Below are 22265 nucleotides of genomic sequence, written 5' to 3'. Positions count from 1 at the left end.
ATTTAGTCTGTTTAAAAAGTAGGGCTAGGAATTTAGTAGTTGAGTAGATTCAGTAGTTGTTTGCCAAAAGTACCCAAAGCCCTGGGTTTAATTCCCAACCCTGGGAAAAATAAGTTGTTAGATTTCTGGAAACTACAATGGAGTCTTGATTTTACCAAGTCTTGATTTTCAAGACTTTCTCAAAATCTTATATTTTAAAATGTCATTGTGTCTACAAATTTTTCTTTAGAGTTTAGTAAATTGTTAACTTTAGTAACTCACACCTCTAAAACAAATATTGATGGTGGATACACCCAGTAGTGATCAGCATGTAGTAGTGATCAACATTGCCATTCACATTTGTTCCTTTGTCAGATCATGTGTAAGTCATGCTATTCAGGTTGTAACGGCCTAATGGCTGTATTTGAAATGTCCTTGGTGATTCACTGATGAGCCATGGTCTACTTTACAGGGTGAACTGTAGTCACTGTGCCACAGTCTCATAACAGAGTTATTTTAGAGAAAACTGACACAGTTTAAAAACCTGCTCAAGTACAGTTCGCTCTCAAAGGGCCCTGTAAAGCTTATTAGTAGTTCTCACATGGGAAAGAACTTTGCTTATACTAACTTCACATGATATGGCAACATTCTTACAAAGTAAGTAGTATGTCTTGGTTTTTAGGTTATAAAGCTACTGAGTAGTGGAGGTGGAATTTCAGCCCGACTATTATTTATCTGTACTCCTCCTATTCCTTTTAGGACATTGTGTATCCCCACAGAGGGCATAGAAAGCAACACTGAAACCTGTTCTGAAACATAACACTCCTCAGAACCAGTGTTTAAGAACAGTCAGTGAGCCCTGTGTTCCGCTTCTTAAAGAGTAAATTCTGCAGTTATGCCTTATTCTCTATATGTGTCTTGTTTCAGTTTTCTACAAAAGCTGCTTTTTTAAATCAGTAATTGCTAGAAATAATGACGTATCTGTAAGTTCTTTTTAGATCTCTGCTGTCTAGCTATTTACTGTACTTACCTGACTACACCTAAATATAAAACAAACCCTGGTATGCTTGGTCCTCTGTTGACATTGCCTTAGGAAGCTTGGCTCCCTCCAAACAGTGAATTCCAGTTCTGAGGAGCCTTTTCCAAGCATTAGCAAATTTCTTGAAATTTTTTCCCTTTTGTGGCTTTCCTTGTTTGGTTCTAGCTCCCCTTGTCCATTTAGAAAGAAACAGTTCAATTGTTATTTGACATGAAGACACAGACAGCAGTCATAGCTGCAAAGTCTTTTCTGAACTAATGTTCCTCTCTGCTGAACCCGGAGAGGCATTTGTATGTCATGAAACGAGCAGTCCCCAGCTGCAGTCTGCCCAGTGAGGTCTCAAAGGGGGCCACTAACACCTGCTCCCTTCTGAGAACAAACCCTTCCCTTCTCACTCAGGTCTGTGGAAGGCATCTGCTGGGGTATTTGGCTTCCTAATTTCTAACATATAGAAGTGGAAAGTAGAAAAGTTTTATTCCTTTTATTATTTTAACTGGTTTCTGTGTTCCATTTCCGGAAAGCATAGCAGATAACAAAACCAGTCCCCTGTCCAATCCTTTTACTGTTGCTTTTGCTACCTGTCTTATTGTAGACCTCTGTCTTTCTTTTCCATTTACTTTTCTTGCCCCTTGCATCTTGTTAGATGAGAACTTGGGAATGAACCATGACAAAGTCGGAATGTAAGTGTAACCTGTGTCAGCTAGTACGTTTCCAATTATCCAGAGCTGTTAGGTGGAGATGCTCGCTCAGGCACCTGACTAGAGTGCCAGTGCTTTCTCTGCAAAGCCGGGGCTGTTCTGTGGACTACACTTTCAGTTGCAGTTCTCATGGGACAACCAAACCTCGGGTCACTCTTGTTTTAACCTTTAATTGTTTTTGTCTTTAAGAAATAATAACCAGCACATTTCAAAGGTCCTGCTAACTGTACTTTTTTATTACATTTGTTTGTTTTTGGTTTTTGTGTGTGTGTGTGTGTGTGTGTGTGTGTGTGAGAGAGAGAGAGAGAGAGAGAGAGAGAGAGAGAGAGAGAGAGAGAGAGAGAGACAGAGAGAGACAGAGAGAGACAGAGAGAGACAGGAGAGAGACAGAGACAGAGAGAGAGAGACAGAGAGAGAACATGACTCAGCATGTGTGGTATGTGAAGGTAGGGGACAACCTGTGGGAGTCATTACTTCTTCCACTCTGTTGGTCTTTAGTACTGCACTCAGGTCCTCGGCTTAGTGACAAGCACACTCACCTGCTGAGCCATCTCACAGAAATCATCATCGTTAGCAGCAGCAGCATTAGTGAGACAAGGTCCCTCTACGTAGTCCTGAATGTTCTGGGCTTTGCTATTTAGATCAGGCTGGCTTTGAACTCATAGAGATCCTCCTGTCTCTGCCTCCCATGTGCTGAGACTAAAGGGTTACACTAACAAGCCTGGCTCATAATTAAGTTTTGATTTTTTTAAATTATAGTTACCACATTGATGGCTATCTAAAAAATTGGAGAAATTAAACCATAATCTGCACTGTTTTTAAGATTCAGACTTTTTCTATATTTACTGTATGGTCTCTGTGTTCTATAGTACTTCCTCTGTGCCTTTTTTTGCTTGCTTGTTTGTATGTGGCTAACACTGGATTATAGTGTTTGCTGTATTTTCCCAGTATTCTTTGAATCTCAAAGGTGGAGGACATCTTATTCATATTTATGTTCCCACTCCCTCTTATACACATACATATATAGGTGAGACTGTGGGTGGATGTTTTGGAATGCATTTCATTCAATAGGTGTAAAATAGTTTTTTTAATAGTTGCTGATCATACCCTTTGAAACAGAACTTAGTCCATGATTAACTTTTGTTCCCATTGAAAGCAATTGTTATCTTTTCAGCCAAAAGAAATAGTGATTTGGTGAATTGTAGATTAGCATGCGGCTGTTCATCTCTCCAGCGTGTATGTCCTAATGTGCGAGCAGTGGTGACACGTGGCTTTACGCCCTTCTTGCCTTGGCCTTTGGGGAGTGGTTAGGACAAGTCTGAGGAGGTGTAGCGCTGCATTCATCTGCAGGCCTTGTCCTCTGCAGGCCTGTGCCGTGACACTCCAGGCGGTTCCACTAGTCTGAAGCAGAATTTAGAAAGCCAGGCTTAGCCTTGATGGTGGTCTTGTAGTGATTCCCTTATCTTGCCAGTTTTATATAAATAAAGCCAAATAAATAACTCTAGTTATGCCCAGAGGTTATAATTACTGTAAGAAATTAGAACTCAGTGTCGATGAGTCAGCATTGTCTAGAACCCTGAGAACATTAGGATCATTTCAGAATAAAGTGAACTATTTCTTTTTCTATTGAAATGATAGGTACATCCTGATTAGCAAGCCGCTCGTATGGACAGAAAAACTAAGAGCACAGTTCCTGGAAGGGTTCCGGTCTTTCCTGAAGATTCTCACCTGTATGCAGGTATGGTAATCTTTGGTGTACCAATAAAATAAACTAGTTTTAAAAAATCCATCTCCTTTTTCCTTCCATTTTCTTTTCTTTTCTTTTTTTTTTTCCGGAGCTGGGGACCGAACCCAGGGCCTTGTGCTTACTAGGCAAGTGCTCTACCACTGAGCTAAATCCCCAACCCCCATTTTATTTTATTTTGAGATTTATTTTTATTTTATTAGTGTGGGTATCCTCACTGAATATATGTCTATGCACCGTGTGGGTGCCTGGTGTCCTGTGTGGCAGAAGAGAGGGTTGAATCCCCTAGAACTTGAATTTCAGGTTGTTTCAGGTGCTGGGAATCAAACTTGGGTTCTTTTAGAAGAGAGTAGTCTGTTCTCTTCACCACTGTGCTATCTCTCTAGCCCCTTTCCTCAGTTTTTAAAAAAAAGTAAATTGTGGTTTTCATAGAAAAAAAAAAAAAACTTCTGTAATGTAGTAGAAATAAGATATAAACATTAACTTATCCATTTGTGTGTGTGTGTGTGTGTGTGTGTGTGTGTGTGTGTGTGTGTGTGAATGGTGCTACTGTTAATGCTTGTTGAATAGGACTCACATAACAGGACTGCATAAATATCTCTGGCTTATAGGTTTATTTTGCTGTTAGGATTCTTGTTTTCCACATGAGGGAATGACTGCTGGTGTTTGTAGTCAGAAACCCATGAACTGTGTATACTTTGGAAAGCTAGTTTTCTAGCTCGCACATTCTGTATTATAATACATGTAATTACAATGTATTTATTACATGTAACACATGTAACTCATACATTCGCCGTGTTAAAATAGTATACATTTATGAATATATATGCTGGTATTTTTATAATTTGCCATAGAGGAACAAAACAGAAAAGGCCATGGATAAACTAGTCTTTCCTTGTAGGGAATGGAAGAAATCAGAAGACAAGTTGGACAGCACATTGAAGTAGACCCTGACTGGGAGGCTGCCATCGCTATACAGATGCAACTAAAGAATATTTTGCTCATGTTCCAAGAGTGGTGTGCTTGTGATGTAAGTTAAAGATTTGTAGTAGGATCAGTGCCTTCGTAAGTGCTCTAATAGTTATTAGTAGCATAGTTTGTGCTATAGTTTTCTTTTTTTCTTTTTTTTTTTTTTTTCCAGAGCTGGGGCCCGAACCCAGGGCCTTGCGCTTGCTAGGCAAGCGCTCTACCACTGAGCTAAATCCCCAACCCCGTGCTATAGTTTTCTTGGTGTAAAAGTTTATAATGTGACTATCTTAAAATTTTATCATTAATTATAAAAGGAAAATTGATTCTTTTATATTTGATTAGAAAATGTGTCTTAGGATCTGCCTTGGGGGTTGGAGAAATAGTTCAGCTCTTAAGAGTACCTGATGCCTTTCAGAGGACCTGTGTTCAATTCCCAGCATTCACAGTGGCTCACAGCCATCTGCAACTCCAGTTCCAAGGTTTTTGACACCCTCTTCTGGCCTCTGTGTACAGGCAGTATACATACATGATACACAGACATACTTGCAAGCAGAACAGCCATACACATAATAAGAAAGTAATTTTTTTTTCCTTTTTTTCGGAGCTGGGGACTGAACCCAGGGCCTTGCGCTTGCTAGGCAAACGCTCTGCCACCGAGCTAAATCCCCAACCCCAGAAAGTAATTTTTTAAAAAAAAAAAAAATGTACCTTAGGACTACTGGAAAAGTGGCCCAGTGTCTGAGAGTGCACAGTGGTTGTTTTGCTTGGTTTGGTTTTGGTTTTTCCATGCAAGCATAAGGAGCTGCGTTCTGCTGAGCGAGCTCTAGCATCCACATGAAAAGACAGCCATTGTTGTGGGTGATTGCGTTTCAGGGCTGGGAGCACTGAATGTTTACTTATTCATATGTGTGTGCCTCTTTGTAGGTTGGCATTGGGTGCCTTCCCTCTTTATACCGTATTGAGACAGTGTCTCTCACTGAACCTAAGTCTGACCATTTTAGTTGGACGGGCTGGCCAGCAGGCCCTGTGGGATCCTGTCTCTGCCCCCTAGCACTGTGGTTATAGGTAGCCACCAGATCCAGCCTTTACGTTGGTACTTGAGATCCAAACTTAGGTCCTTATCCCAGCAAGCACTTTACCCACTGAGGCATCTTTCTACTTACTCTTTTATTTTTACAGAGAAAGTTGCCATTTCTGAGTTAGTCCCATATTCCTTCTAGTTTTTCCATGTAGTCTACATAATCTGATCAGGTTTCTTTGTGTCTTCAATAGTCTCCACCTTTTAGTTTCTTTTATCTAAAACCAATACCTTTATCAAGGCACTTGGTTCCAACTTCTACTTCTTTTCCTGGGATTTGTCTCCTTGGTTATCCTCATCTTTTTTTCCTACTCACTCACCTGCCCTTGGGCACATAGAACCCCTGCCCTCTAGAAGAGTAGAAGCCCCTTTCTAAGGCAGAAGGGTATTGGCTCAGGATCCCCAACACCAAGTTCTCAGTACAAAGGAGATGTATTTGCCCCTAATGGACACAGGGCATAGAATAAGAGACAAAGGCAGGATATAGAGGATAAGGGAGAAACGGGGAAGGGATTTATTTTTGTTGAGGTGGGATTGGGGATGGTGGGTGGGCAGTGGATATGACAACAAGGACTGTCTCTGGATAGACAGGAGACACAAGTGGCCCATAGGCAAATGATGGTTTATAGAAGTCAAAGGGGAAACCGTTTAGGATGAGGTGTGGTGAAATAAGAGAATAGATTGTGGTGGCTATCTTTAGGAATATAATATGACTGACTGACGGGTTTTCGCTAGGCAGAGGGAGTGAGGGCGACAGGGAGAGGGGCAGGGAATCTCTCTTTCCCTTGGGTTTTTACCCACACAATCCTAGCAGTTTCATTATCAGTCATCAGACTCAACTGGTGATTGCCTTTCCCCCAATTCCTTCTTCTTATCAAAAGAATGTCCCAGTATTCTTTTTATAAAAATCTTTCTTTAATTTAAGGCATCAGTTGCCCAAGCTGGACTTCCCCCTTAGTTTGTATGCAGACAGTTGTACTTAGACTACCATACTTTTTATATTCAGACTCAGAATATCTTGTTGATTTGTTACCACGTCCTTCAATTTCAAACTGTATTCCTTCATCTTGACTTTCCTTGTCGTGTTATTAGCATTGCTATTAAAATGTTCTTCCATACAAGAACCTCAGAGCCTCCATATTCTGTGTGATCAATCCTGGAACCTAAGAAGAATATTCCCACAATTTACTTGGCTATGAAGTTCCTTTCTCAGGATAAAGCAGTGTGAGAGGCACTGCACTAAGGAGCCAAGTGGCTGGCGCTTCTCTTTCCCACCGCGCTCACTCAGATTTGATTTTCCTGTGTCCCAAATGTGTGCCGTCTCCCAATTAGTGTCTGTGTCTCCTCAGTTTATCATTTTCTCTCTTCACCTTTGGTGTTTCACATTAATTCTTGAAAAATATATTGATTCCATTACACTGTAGACACTGTCAATATATTTATATACTGCAGTATTTCCAGGTTAATGTTCAGTAACTCCATCCATAAAATCTTTGATTCATGTCGGTTTTAATTCTTTTCCACTGTTTGAATAGAAGTTGTATTTTCCTTTTTTTAATTAGATTTTTTTCTGAGAATGCCTCCTCCTCATCTTCCTTCTGTGTGTATTGTGAGGAATCAAGTCTAGGGATTTATTTATTAGAAACATCTGCTGGATGTGTTAGTGCACACATTTAATCCCAGGAGGCAGAGGCAGGTGGATCTCTGTGAGTTTGAGTCCAGTCTGGTCTACAAAGCTAGCTCCAGGACAGCCAGGACTGTTACACAGGGAAACCCTGTCTTGAAAAACCAAAGGGAAAAAAGGGAGGGAAGGAAGGAAGGAAGGAAGGAAGGAAGGAAGGAAGGAAGGAAGGAAGGAAGGAAGGAAGGAAGCATGCTTTGCCAGTTACTTTTATATGTTTTAGAAAATACCACCCCACCCCATGTGCTTGCACATATGAACGTATATTTTTCTTTCCCTTTAGGACAAACTCAAAATCATCTTTTCTCTGTCTCTGTCTCTGTCTCTCTCTCTCTCTCTCTCTGTCTCTGTCTGTCTGTCTGTCTGTCTGTCTCTCTCTCTTTCTCTCTCTGCATATGCATGTGAGTATGTGTGTATGTGTGTGTTTTGAGGACCCATTTTTTTGGTCTTTTGAAGATAATTATATCATTTACTTGATGCCTACAATTTTTACTCTGATTATAAATGTTTGTATTTTAATTTCCTCTGGATTTACATCCTATGGTGATAACCCTGGGAATACATAGAATAATTTTGTGCTTATATTTAATAAACATTTATTAAGTAGTAGGTGACAAAGTAGATGACTTGTCAATATATTTGTTTGTTTTTCTTTAACCTTAGGAAGATCTCTTACTAGTGGCTTATAAAGAATGTCACAAAGCTGTAATGAGGTGCAGCACAAATTTCATGTCTAGTACCAAGACAGTAGTACAACTGTGTGGTCATAGTTTGGAAACTAAATCCTACAAAGTGTCTGAGGACCTTGTCAGCATACATCTACCACTCTCTAGAACCCTCGCTGGTGAGTGTTGTTTTTTATGTATTTCTGGTAACTTTCCTAGATACTCTGAGTAGAACAGTAATTTCTCTTTTTCGTTGTTCCATATACTCCCATTAGATGCTGGGGTTAAAAACTGTCATTATTTCTGACCTTTGAGAGCTGTCACCATAGTATTTACCCAAGGAAGCTAACTCATTCCTTATTCTTCTTACCTAAGGATTAACTTTTCTATCCATCCAGTTTCTAAATATTTATAAATGTTGATTTTTACATAAATGTATACCAAAATTCAGATAAAGTTTCAATTGTTTTAATATTTCTTTTTGAATCTTTTAAATTACATTTGTGTATTTATTTCTATTTTGGATGGGGGAGTGTTATGCTATGGTGAATGTATGGAGAACAGAAGAAGATAACTTGTGGGAGTTCTGGGGATTGAACTCAGGTCGCTGGGCTTGACAGCAAGCACCTTTACCCACTGAACCATCTTCCTGGCCTTCCTGATTTTTCTTTAAGAGTAGAATAAGCATCTGGAGAGGCAGACTTTTAGTTTTATATGATTTATATACAATGTAAGATGTTGTACCACATAGAATTGTGTTTTGGTAATACTGTATTTCAAAGTTAGAAGTCAAATGTTTTCATTTTGGAGTATCATTTATAAACTTAGTGAGTGTGTGTGTGTGTGTGTGTGTCTGTTGGGGGTGTTGGACTGGAGGTTGAATTTAAGGCTTCCTGCCTGCTAGGCAAGCACTCTGACTGAGACACCCTCAACTCTAGTGAAAATACATTTAAATAACCAACTTTTCCAAACTTTACAAGTTAACTAAAAATACACTAATAGGGTTTAATTGCTTTCCTCTTTTCTTTTTCTTCTTTTAAATGATTTAGGTCTTCATGTACGTTTAAGCAGACTAGGTGCTGTTTCAAGACTGCATGAATTTGTGCCTTTTGTAAGTAACTCTTAAGTATTTTCTGGTCACCTCTATTGGTGGGTGAGAAAGAAGATAATTTTTAACCTCTTTGAATACTCACTTTTAGTCACTTCACAGCTGAGTGCGCCGTGTTGAAATCTGAGTACCAAATGCAAGCTCTCCCGTTCTATGCACTTCTTGCTTAAGTTGAGGCATGCGTAGTGTGAGAAATAATGAAACGGACCTCACTGTGTTTCAGGATGGCTTTCAAGTAGAGGTCCTAGTAGAGTACCCTTTGCGCTGCCTGGTGCTGGTTGCTCAGGTTGTTGCCGAGATGTGGCGAAGAAACGGGCTCTCCCTCATTAGCCAGGTACGGCACAGTCCAGTATGCACACCTGTGAATGAGTCCCTTTTAAAAATTTTATTCTAGGTAGTTTATTCCATGTCCATAGAGTTTGCCAAACATTTGCTCTTATGCTCTTGTGTAAACTCTTGATATAAATATTCTGGGGATCCTATAAGTGTTTCTCCTTTTTCCTATTTAGTATTTTCCTCATCTGAATTAATGTGAAGCTAGATGAGTAGGTAGGTGAAAGCCAGCAGTAGCACAGGAGTCTTTTAACCCATCCTCGGAGACACTGAGTCTTCCCACCAACTGTCCTATTTTCATTTTATATCTGTGTGTGTACGTGAGTGTCCCAGACTGAGCTCAAGCCTATGAATCCTATCTTAGCTTCCCATGTGCTAATATTACAGATTTGAACTGCCATACCTAGATTTAGTATAGAGATTGAATACTTTCAAAAACTAATCATTTCCAGAGATTTCTGACTGATGGAAAGTCTTAAGAATAAGTTTTGTCATAAAACATCTTAAAGGAATTGGTTTTTTCTTCCCATCATATGGGTCTCAGCGATTGCACTCAGGGTGTTGGCCTGTTGAGCCATCCGTCTAGTTGAGACCCTATTGTTAAGAATTTTGTCTGAGGGCTGGAAGACATCTCTGTGGGTAAAGCTCTTGTTGCATACACATGAGGACCAGAGTTTGGGGTTCTAGCATTCATATAAGTTAGGTTGCTAGGATAGCCCCTGTAATTATAGTTGTAGAAAGTGAGTCAAAGAGTCCTCATAGCCACCTGGCTAGCTAGACTAGCCAAATCAGGGAGCTCTAGGCTGAAGTGAGAGATCCTGACTCATTATAGAAAGTGGAGAGTAACTAAGGAAAACAGCTGATGTTAGCATCTGGTCTCAACACATGCACGCACACACACATATATGCCCATCCACATGTAAATGTACACATACATGGTGAAAAAAGATGTTTATTGCAAATCAATTCCTTTAGCATCTGTCTACCATTTCTTTCACAGGTTTTCTATTATCAAGATGTTAAATGCAGGGAAGAAATGTATGATAAAGATATCATCATGCTTCAGGTACTTGTTTCAGTTACTCTCTGTTAGATTTGTTTGTTGTTTGTTTGTTTCTTAAAATAAGAGGAGATACTGTTTTTAACTAGAGGTTCTCTCACCATTAACTGAGCATGATAGCATAGAAATGGAATGGGCAATCTATTATCTTCTGCAAAAATCATTTTGTAATTTTCCATTTAATATACAAGAAATGTGATAATTTGTTCACAGATTGGAGCGTCTATAATGGATCCCAACAAGTTCTTGTTACTGGTACTTCAGAGGTATGAACTTGCTGATGCTTTTAACAAGACCATATCCACAAAAGACCAGGTAAGCAATGGAAACTGGCGTGTGAATTAATCCCAAAGGCATATTGCTGTCACTATTTTTATAGAGAGATAGCCTTCCACACAGATGCAGCATATTAGGGATCAGATAGAAAATTTTAAATTGTGTCAGTATTAATGTGCAGACAGTACTATACAATCACTATTTAGATGATATTCACATTTGTACCAGGTATTATGAGTAGTGAAGATGTGTTTTTAAAGCATACAGCAAGATGTGTTAGGTTATGCACAAATACTACTCAGTTTATAAGTGACATGAACGTCCCTGGAGTTTGAAGTTCTGGTTGGGATGTCCTAGCTGTCTAGGAGCCATGGTTTATCCCATACTATGGAAGATCTATACCTCCAAACATCACACATGCACATAGCATACACAAACATGCAAACACACTTTTCACTCTAGAAAACATATACTTTATATAGAGCAACAAAAAAAAAAAAAAAAAAAAAAGAGATGCCACTTAACCTACTGCCTTCAGAAAAAAAAAAAAATACCAGTATTTTGTTTCTTCTACATGTGCCATTTTATAATTTATAGCCTATGTTTTACAAAATATTATGATAGGATTTTTTTTCCTTGTAATTGAATAAATACCAGACCTGTATTGCCATTTTTACATTATCACTTTTGAAGTCCATATAGCAGTTCCATTACATGCAGAAAACATTTATTTTAAAATAAATTTTATGTGTGAATTTGATGAATAAAACAGCACGTTTTTACTTAAGGCTCTTGATAAGTATCAGCAGATTGGTGCATGTGTATTTCTGATAGCGTGGGTTTTAATATTACATCTATAGTGAAAGATGCCACGTACAGTGTCATTATTTTGGTTCATTATTGGTTTCGGGGGAGTTAGCGAATTGTTGGTGCTTTCCTTTTGTATGTTTTTTTTTTCCCCAAATCTTTTTTCTCTTTCTATTTTCGTAATGTTTATTTTAGTATTTTTATTATATTGGATATATTTTTCACAATTTGTGTTTGTCTTATAGTGTCCTGACACATCTGTATTGTTTTAACATTTATTTGATAAGTACCAGCTTATGAAGCAATCCTGACTGGCTTGTTGTTGTTTTGGTTTTTTGAGACAGGTTGTCTCTGTGCAGCCCTGGCTGGGCTGGAGCTCACTCTAGTCCAGGCCGGCCTTGAACTCAGAGATCCACCTGCCTCTGCCTCTCGAGTGTTAGGACTAAAGGTGTGAGCAGCCACCAACAAGGAGCAACCTTGACTGCTTTAAATTTATTAAATCCCATTCCTTTATTCTTCAAAGTCACTTCCAGAGGTCCAAATAATAGGCTATAAAAAGGAAATGATATTTTTGTCACTTTACCCTCAGTGAAAATAACTGATTTATCAGAAGAACTTAAGTAAGAGATGTTTAGGGAACGATATCCTTTTTTTTTTTTTAACAAGTTCAATTTGCATTTTTTTCTGATTACGATATTCTTACTATACCTAGGACATGTGCTTTAAGCCTCATTCTCACTCTCTTAGTGAGAAGGAAGCTAAGAGCAGAGAGGGGAAAGATTAGAGTTTGTTGACTTAGTAACAATGTGGCAGTGATGGTAATGGAGAAAGTGTTAGTCTCTGACAACTGTGGTGAGTACCTTCCGGTGTCAGGTGGGAGTTTTGGTTCCTACCTCTTGCTGTGCTCAGAAGAAAACTCTAGACTCGGTGGGCCTTGCATCTAATCAAGAAATCCAGACTTGGAGTTTGTGTTTCTTATGTAACTTTTTTTTTTAATTCTATAGGATTTGATTAAACAGTATAACACATTAATAGAAGAAATGCTTCAGGTCCTCATCTATATTGTGGGTAAGATTAAAACAAAATTTGAATTAGAACATGATTTACTTTTTAGAGAGCGTTAATAAAATATAATTGGTATTTGCCTTTTGTTCTAAATGCTAAATGAAATATCCAAGATTAATATGACTAGTGTGATGGATAGATTCAGAAAGTTCTTTAGAAATGAACCTTGCATATTTTTTCGCTCAGTATTGGAGATCAAACCCAGGGCCTTTCACATGTTAGGCAAGTGCTCTGCCACTAAGCTTCATCCCAGGAACCTCTTAATGTTTATATTTGATGTTTTATTGTTGGACTTTGGAGGTCAAGGTTAAATAACTTAGGGTTTAAATCTACGAATTCAGTGCTAACATTTACATTTGCGCATGACATTTACATATATCCTCAGTCTAATCTAAATGTTTTCATCATGTCAAGTTTGCAAATTAGCTTGTGTAAATATTAGAGTGAGAAAGAAGGCTGTGAGCTGCCCTCTGGGTGCTGGGAACAGAACTCGGTTCCTCTGCAACAACAGTAAGAGCTCTGAATCAGCGAGCCGTCTTTCAAGCCCGTATCTGGTTAATAATGGGAAATATAAATAAGTAGAAACATTGGATTAGGAGTTAGAGTATAAAGTCTTGGCCTTGCTCTCAGTTATTAAGAACATGCTATATAATCTTTGAGTTTCAGATTCCTAATCCATACATTGTGAAAGGAACCTACTCTAAGGTTGCTTCTGGGACTGTGAACCTGGGGGATACCCCTTTGGTAAATATATACATATATATATATATATACATATATATACAAAAATTATAAAATAAAATATAAAATTATAGAATTTACAAATGTGAAAATAAGTTATTGGAAATAAATCATTTAACAAATTCTTTGTGAAATGTGTATGATTTAGAGAATATCTAAAAGAATCTCTTGTATATGTCACTGGCCTTTTGTAGATATTATAGTGTTGAAAACTAGTGGTGACTATATAGGTCATGAAGGCAGAGTGGAGGGGATTAGAAAGGAGACCAGTGAAAGGCAAGGAGAGTATGGGAGGTGAATGTGGGCAAAGTACATGACACACCTGAAAGAATTATTCTTGTGAAACCTACTGTTGTGTTTAACCAGTGTCTGTCAAGGAAAATTTCAACAGGACCATGGTAAAGTTTCTAATGTGAAGGCACAGGACCTGAGTTCAATCTCCAATACGAATATAAAAGTGGGAGGAAGGCAGGCCGGCAGCACACACCCGTAATCCCAGAACTGAGGAGATGGACAGGAGGATCCCCAGAAAGCAGGTTGCCAGCAGGGTTCACTACATCTGTGAGCGCAGATTCAGTAAGCAATCCTGTCGTAGAAATGAAGAGCTAACCTCCCCCCACACACACACGTTCACATTACACAAAGTAATTTGCACATATATACACTTAAAAAATTTAAAAAAATCCACTAGGGTGCCATATGTTCAAATGCCTTCTTGAAGTAATGGAAGTTAGATATCGACACCAGAGACATTCCTTTACTTGACTTAGCAGTTTCTAATCTCCATTTGACAGGTTTTTTGTTTATGTATTTGTAACCTGGACCTGGATAGCTCAGTGGTAGAGTACTAGCATGTGTGAGTCCTAGGCTTGATAAATAATCCTGTTTTATGATTTACACTATTAATTTAACTTCAGTTTTCATTTTGTTCTTTTTTTTATGTACTTCTTTATTTCTCTCTTTTTGTCTCTGTGTCTTCTGCCTTTGTGTGTATGCTTGTCTGCGTGTGTATGTGTGTTTGTGCATGTGTGTGTGTGTGTGCCTGCATGTGTGTGTGTGCATGTGTGTGTGTGTGTGTGCATGTGTGCGTGTGTGTGCACATGTGCATGAGTTCTGCATGTATGTGGGAGACAGAAGAGGGCATCAGATCCCTTCTGGCTGGAGTGTGTGTCAGCCATCTGGCTTGTTGCACAGGTGCTCTGGTCTTCGTGATTGTGCAACAAGGATACTTAACCTCTAAGAAGGCCCTGTTTGTTTTTGCAGTTTATTTTGATTTTCTTTTAGTTTAGTTTTCTTTTCTTTTTGAGACAGGGTCTTAATGTATACTTCTGGCTGACCTGGAGCTCACCACGTAAGCTCACAGAGATCTGCCTGTCTCTACCTCCTCAGTGCTAGTGTTAAAGGCATGTGCCAACAACATGTCTGACCTTAACAATTTATTATTCTTAGTGTAGGTGTAGGTGTGTGCATGTGAGTGCACATGCCCCTTTGAGTCCAGAGACATTGGATATCCTGGAGCTGGAACAGCAGGCAGATATGGGTGTCCTGATGGAGGGTCCAGAGATAGAACTTGGGGCTTCTCTAAGAGAAATATGTGCTCTTACCCACTAAGTCATTTCTCCAGTGTATTGGTTTGACTTTTGAAACCTGGTCTTGTTATGTGACCCAGGGTAGCCTTTCTGTTTGTGATCCTCCTGTCTCAGCCTCACAAGTGCTGGGATTACAGCAAATTAAAATAAGAGCTGGAGTCTTCAGGTCACTGAATGGTTTCTTTCTTTCAACAAATAGTTTGGGAAAAATATTGAAATAACTTTGATTTGTTTTTGTAGGCCTAATTTAATGCAATGTTCTGGGTATAAGTAACATCGGTTAGAACAAAACTTAAATGGAAATGGATGAAGATTTCTGGTTTTGTGTTTTGTTGTATTAGGAGAACGTTATGTACCCGGAGTGGGAAACGTGACCAAAGAGGAGGTTATAATGAGAGAGATCACTCACTTACTTTGCATTGAGCCCATGCCACACAGTGCCATTGCCAGAAACCTACCGGAGAATGTAAGTCTACTTTTCTTTTTTAAAAAATTATTTAAAAAATCATGTGTTTAGATGTTTTCCCTACATGTCTGTGAGTGTATCATATGCATGCCTGGTGTTCAGACAGGGTGCTGGGTCCCCTGGAACTAAAGCCATAGACAGTTGTGAACCAGCATATGGGCACTGGGAACTAACCCAGGAAGCCCTGTAAGGGCAGCCAGTGCTTCTAACCACTGAGCCGTCCTTCTAGTCTCTACATTTCCATTTCAGTCCCTTTTCTTAAGATTGAGGAATTCCAGTTTTTGTGGTTGGTTGGTTAGTTGTTTGGCTTTCTCTCTCTCTCTCTCTCTCTCTCTCTCTCTCTCTCTCTCTCTCTCTCTCTCTCTTTCAATTGAAAGTTAACTTCAAATTTCAGGAAAATTTGCTTAGCAAAATGACCCACATTTTAATATTATGGTTGTAAAAGAATTACCTATCATGTTTTAGTTATTTATAAGCTTTAATATTATGGAAATGCTCCTAAATTTTTGTTTACTTTAAAACAAGATTTTTGACAGTGGAAGTGAAAGGTATCTGAAATCCTGAGATTTCAGCTTTTTGGAGCAATGTGTTAATATGGATCTTGTGGGAAACAGGCCAGAAAACAAAACTTGAAGACTTTATTATAGGAAGCAGTGAGGGGCTGGGAAACACCAGGGAGCTCGGAGCATTTTTGCAAGCCTGCTTTCTGTGCAGAAAATGCAAAGGCAGATGAATGAAAGCATCGTATAAAACAGTAGATCTCATAGAAAAAGGTAAAATTAGTGGTCTCTAGAGGCTAAGGGTGTTGGGAGATCAGGGAGAGGTTAAATAATGGGTAGCAGAATTACTTAGAAAAAGGAATGAATTCTAATATTCATACTTAACAAAAAGTGATATATTTCAAAATAACTAGGAAAATGAGAGTCCAAAGTTTTCCAACATATTGAATTGAAAAATATTTAAGGACTTGGAAATTCCAGTTACCCTGATTTGATAATTATACATTGTGTGTGTATGTATGTATGTATGTATGTATGTATGTATGTATGTATGTATGCATGTATGTATGTATGATATTTACATGCACATGCTGTGACATGTATGTAGATATCTGCTGCCTCTCATCTGGGAGTGCTGGGATTTGACCTGTGAGCCACCACATGTGCTTTTTCCATGGGCTCCAAGGCCTGGGTCAGGATGTTAAGTTTGCACACCAAAGCCCTTCACACACTGAGCTACCCCTGCAGCCCTAGAAACGTGATTCTTAATAAAGAAGTCAACTTTCCTGTGTTGGCAAGACTTCCACACACGCAAGAGATGCTGTGCTTTGACTCAGGTTTCTTCCTTTCTGCCAGATTTTTTCCCAGTTTCATTGTAAACTGGTTGTCAAACCACAGCTATTTGGGATTTTACTTTTGTAAATTTTGTATATCCACCTATTAATTTCATGATTAATGCCTTTTAACTGTCATCTTATAGTTTCCCTTAGTGTGTTTTAAGCAGTAATATCTGTGAAATAATAGTTTTGATGCTCTAAATGATTTTCTCCCTAAATACTATTGAGATAAGTATTCAAAAATTCTAAAAATATCTGTTATCTAATTTCACCTGTGACTGGTAATGCATATATAATATACTAGAAACAAAATTTTCTAAGACATCCTCTGACTTTGCTGATTAATCTCAAATAAATTATTTTTTAAAAGGAGGTTAAATAGATGCAGTGACGCATGTTTTATAGTAAAATTCTAGTTACCTGGGAAGTGAAGGACCATTTAGGGTCAGCCTGAGCAGCATAGTGAGACTCATCTCTTTAAAAACTAAATGGGCAAGTAAAATAAATTTTTGTTGTATTTATTTCTGCATGTGTGTGCGTGTGGTGTGTGTGTGTGTGTGTGTGTGTATGTGTGTGTGTGCATGTGGGGTGTGTGTGTGCATGTGTGTGTGTGCGTGGTGTGTGTGCATGTGGTGTGTGTGTGTGTGTGTGTGTGTGTGTGCATGTGTGTGTGTGTGTGTGCATGTGGGGTGTGAGTGTGTGTGTGTGTGTGTGTGGTGTGTGTGTGTGTATGTGGTGTGTGTGTGCATGTGGGGTGTGCGAGTGTGTGGGGTGTGTGTGTGCATGTGGGTGTGCGAGTGTGTGGGTGTGTGGGGGTGTGTGTGTGCATGGAGGGGAGGTGGGTGTGTGTGTGTGCATGTGGGGTGTGTGCATGTGGGGTGTGTGTGCATGTCTGGGGTGTGTGTGCATGTGGGGTGTCTGTGCGTGTGGTGGGGGGTGTGTGCGTGTGGGGGGTGTGTGTGTGTGGGTGTGTGTGTGCTGTGTGCGTGTGAGGTGTGTGTGTGTGTGTGGGGGGTGTGTGGTGTGTATAAGTGTGTGTGAGTGTGAGTGAGTGTGTGTATGTGTGTGTAAGTGTGCATGTGGGGTGTCTGCATGTGGGGGGGTGTGCATGTGGGGGTGTGTATGTGTGTGTATATGTGTGTGTGTGTGTGCATGTGGGGGTGTGTATGTGTGCATGTGGGGTGTGTGTGTGTGTGTGTGTGTGTGTGTGCATGTGTGTGGCACCTGCAGAGATAAGAGGACAATGCAGGGATCAGTTCTCTTCTTTCACTATGTGGGTCCCAGGGATTAAACTAAGTTCCTCAGACTTGGCAGGAGGTGCTTCTACTCACTGAGCCATCTTGCCTGCTCAAACTAAACTTTAAAAAGGAGGTTAAATTTCTTAATTTTTAAAAACTATAAGTAGCTAGCTATAAGTTTACTGTAGTATTTTAACTAGGTCCTTCTCATCATTGTAAATGACTTCATAAAAATACTACGCAGTTTTTAAGGAAATGTTTGCGCTAATTAGCAGAAAAATATCAAAGCTGCAAAAGGAGGAACACGTGGACATTTTGCACAGATCTGTTGCCATGTGTCTCTGGATGGAGGCTATTGGCTCTGTTTACCATGGTTTCAAGGCTTAGCAAAGCATGGACATGTTCCTAGGTGTTGTTGGTAACACGAAACACAAGGCTTCTTTTTAACCACTGAGTGATGGAATGCTTCCTACGGACCCTGGGTTAAAGCCCAATACCATCCAAAAAGCAAAGAGAAGAAAAGAAGGGAGGGTGGGCATTAAACATTATGTGTGTGTGCACACACAGAGGCAGACTCTGAGAGCTGACTTACCTTGTGCTATTTATACATAAGATTGTGTATCTTAAAAGTTACTCCCCTACAACACATTGACTTCATATGTACTGTTTTTCTTTTCCTTTTTTTCCTTTTCCCCCTACCCCCTTCCCCAGACAGAGTTTCTCCTTGTACCCCTGGCTGGCTGTCCTGAAACTCACTCTTTAGACCAGGCTGGCCTCGAACTCACAGAGATTTGCCTGCCTCTGCCTCCTGAGTACTGGAATTAAAGGCATGTGCCGCTACCATCTGACTTTCATATGTACTTTTAAAACAATAGTGCAGTTAATCTTTAAATTTATTGTGTACAAAGTACTTCAGAGATGAAGTTTAAAATGTATTTCAGTTCACAGTAAGAGAAGAAAAAATCATTACCTGAAGGTAAAAATGACAAAAAAAAATGTTGTTTCGACAGGAAAATAACGAAACTGGCTTAGAGAATGTCATAAACAAAGTGGCCACATTTAAGTAAGTGTTTAATATTTATCCTTATCTGAGAGATAGGCTGATCTTTATTTTTATACTCTGGATATTTTTTAGAACATCTGTCTTTTTAGAGTGCCCAGGAATGAGAATACAATACAGACTAGAGGGATGAGAATGGGGATGCCCTAGGCACTGGCTGACTGTGTTCAATGATGAAACAATTTAATGTGTTTGTTGACAGAATGAGGTTCTCTGCATGGCAGGAAAATGAGAGAATCACCAGTGATAGGAGGTGATTTAGACAGAAGCTAATAAGGCCGTCTGATAACTCTTTCCCAGTACTTTGAAGCTATGACTTCATTGTTTTATAAACTTTTGTTTTATATGCTAATCTTAGATTTTTTTCTCCAATAGAATTAAAGGGTATTTTATAATCCTTTTACTCTTTGTGGTAATGTAAAAATGTTAACTGGATTAATTTTTGAGTTTTGGAAAATTAATGCTAGTCATGTATTTTGACTTTTGATATTATTGTGTTTAGAGTGATGCTATTGGTTTTGGTTCTTTTTAGAAAAAGACTTATTTTTATGTTCATTCATGTTTTGCTTGCATATATGTCTGTACGAGGATGCCAGGTCCTTTGGAATTGTATGAACAGACAGTTGTGAGCTGCCGAGTGGGTGCTGGCTGGGTCCTCTGGAAGAGCACCCAGTGCTCTTACCTGTTGAGTGTCTCTAGCTCATTACCAAATGTGAACAACTTATACAATAGCATGTGGTGCTTTTCCCTTTTAGCAGTGTTTAATGATATTTTTGTTAAGAATTAGACAAAAACTCAAAGATGCTTACTGTTCATAGCAAATATGATATGCTCCTTTCAGCTGTGGTGCTTTTGCCTACTGCCATGCTCAGTCGAGGACGCCACACTATTGCTGTAACAGTTTGCTAATGACTCGTTCTCTACCGTGTGAGGTTTGACCCTTTGTCAAGTAGTAAGCTCTTACTTAACAGGTGCCTTAAACCAGAGGCTATAAGCAGAGTCTGGGAATCTAAGTATGCATACTATCAGGTCCACCTAGCACAAAGCAAACTTTCCCAGATTTGTTTGAATTTCATAACTATTCAATAAAAATGTCACTGTTGTCAGTATTTTGTATTTAGTGTATGTTTCTTAATTATCATAGAACTAAATTGATTATTTCTAATACATAATTTTTAATAGGAATCTTGAATTTTGGATTAGATTTTAGAGTCTTTGTCTGGTGTCAGAACTGTGAAAACAAAAACAAAAATACTGTTCTTCATCTGTGTTGCCTGTTACTTTAGGAAACCGGGTGTGTCGGGCCATGGAGTTTATGAATTGAAAGACGAATCACTGAAAGACTTCAATATGTACTTTTACCATTATTCTAAAACACAGCATAGCAAGGTAGGAAAAATTCCTTTTCATAAATAAACTTGAAGTCCTGCCTGTTTTCTGAATCTACAGAAAAGTAGTTTCATGATGGCTCTCAGTAGAGAGTGCTTCTTTAGGGTACTCCTCTCCCTCTCTGTCTCTCTCTGTCCCTGTCTGTCTCTGTGTCCCATCCCCTGTCCCCGTCCGTCCGTCCGTCCATCCCCCCCCGGCCCGTCTTTCTTGCCTTTTACAGCAGTGACTGGCACAGTGTCTGTCGGTCCTAGAATGATGATAAAGGATCACTTGGTTTTGGTGACGCCTGGTTGTGTTGACCTTTGGCTAAGCTGAATAATTTACAAAGGTGTGGAAGGAGAAAGCTGGTTACTACCAGCATAGTCTTGCTTGCTTGCTGCCATTGTGGGAAATGCTCTACTCCATCATGGCTTCCTCTTCATGATATCTGAAGCCAGACATGGGGCTGAGTGAGATGCCACTGCCCTGTGCATCAGGCTGCCTGCTGCTTCCTCACTGCAGTGGAGTCTAACACATGAACTTTCATTTAATACAATAAATAAATATAAATACAAGTACAGATAAAAGTTACACACTGTCATGTGGGTCCTTGTACCAGGTAGAAGCTAGGAAGTCTTCTGACTGAAGGAGCAGGGGTTAAGTTCTGAGTGAGGATCATACCTCACTCAGCTTGTGCTGCCTTCTCTAAGAACTATTTGGTTTCTAGTCAAAGTAATAGTCTGAATATATTTTAAATTAGCATGTATAGCACGTTAGTAGGTAGGTCAACTTTTTATTTTCTTCAAACAGTATTTTACTTGTTTTGTGCTTGCTAAGCAGTGTATATAACAATAATTTCTACTTTATTTTTCTTAAATAGGCTGAACATATGCAGAAGAAGAGGAGAAAACAAGAAAATAAAGATGAAGGTAAAATTGTGATTCAGAACTGCTTCATTTTGACTTTTTTTTTTTTTTGAGTGTTTTGTTGATTTGATTTGAAGGGGGCAACTAAAGGAAATATAAAAAAGCCTTTATTTATTTATTTATTCAGATGTGGCCAACATGAATGGGAGCCTCTTAAATTGTCCGCAAATGGGACTTATTTTGAGAGACTGGTCTAGCAGCTTACGTTTCCCTTGACACTGATGTTCTCAGAGCTTTGAGCCAGAAAAAGATCACGTTGTTTTGCATTTAAACTTTGAGTTTTCATATTTTCACTTAGTATGTTAGGTTAGTTCGATAAAAATGTACCTGTTTGTATCTTTTCCCCATGTATTCTGTTTCCCTGACAGCCTTGCCACCGCCACCTCCTCCTGAGTTCTGTCCCGCTTTCAGCAAAGTAACCGACCTTCTCAACTGCGATATTATGATGCACATTCTCAGGACCATCTTTGAGCGGGCAGTGGACCCTGAGTCTAATCTGTGGACAGAAGGGATGCTCCAAATGGTGTGTTTACCTGCAGTGTTTTCTTTGAGTTCTTTGTGGAATCTGAAAAATAATCCTTGGATTAATGTCAGTCAGAACCATGTCAGATACTTAGGAATCATTAAAATAGTTTAACTGTGCCCCAAGTTTCTTTGGTGATATATTCTCATGTTTTTAGCATGTCTATTTATGGGAACTATTCATGAATCAAAGAAAGTGCATAGGATAGGGATAACCAGGAAGTGAGAGCCATGCCTGGGAAGGATTAATCACGCAAGTGGTCTTGGAACAGCTTGAACAAACATCTGATTGTGTAGAACCCCACTGCTGCTTAGCCAGGGCCGAATCTGAACGTGCCCTAGAGGTTCCAGTCTTGCCTATCTACCACCTGTCCGTCATTTTTCCCTCTGGCCCTTGGTTCCTCCCTCAGATGTTCCCTAACTTTCTCTCCAGGGTGGCCTCCTTATCCTGGGTCACATCTAGGTATCAGGCATGCCAACCCTTAGGCCCCTATGCATCCCTGCTGTGTGAAATCTC

The 22265-nt window shown here is 39.3% G+C and overlaps 1 protein-coding gene across 1 annotated transcript in view; it reads left to right on the top strand.

Moving 5' to 3' along the window:
• Ubr1 (ubiquitin protein ligase E3 component n-recognin 1) overlaps positions 1–22265 on the top strand; it is a 111470-nt gene that overhangs the window by 35780 nt on the left and 53425 nt on the right. Inside the window, exons 13-25 of the mRNA XM_032904035.1 lie at positions 3355–3454; positions 4362–4490; positions 7852–8032; positions 8903–8964; positions 9185–9295; positions 10295–10360; positions 10568–10669; positions 12442–12505; positions 15174–15298; positions 18883–18935; positions 20219–20321; positions 21181–21229; positions 21595–21749. Coding sequence (XP_032759926.1) covers positions 3355–3454; positions 4362–4490; positions 7852–8032; positions 8903–8964; positions 9185–9295; positions 10295–10360; positions 10568–10669; positions 12442–12505; positions 15174–15298; positions 18883–18935; positions 20219–20321; positions 21181–21229; positions 21595–21749 — 1300 coding nt within the window. The remainder of the gene's footprint in view (positions 1–3354; positions 3455–4361; positions 4491–7851; positions 8033–8902; positions 8965–9184; positions 9296–10294; positions 10361–10567; positions 10670–12441; positions 12506–15173; positions 15299–18882; positions 18936–20218; positions 20322–21180; positions 21230–21594; positions 21750–22265) is intronic.

This window comes from Rattus rattus, chromosome 5, assembly GCF_011064425.1.
Source record: "Rattus rattus isolate New Zealand chromosome 5, Rrattus_CSIRO_v1, whole genome shotgun sequence".
Classification (NCBI taxonomy): domain Eukaryota; kingdom Metazoa; phylum Chordata; class Mammalia; order Rodentia; family Muridae; genus Rattus; species Rattus rattus.
Note: the sequence above shows the minus strand (reverse complement) of the source record. Positions and strands in the feature narration are given on the sequence as shown.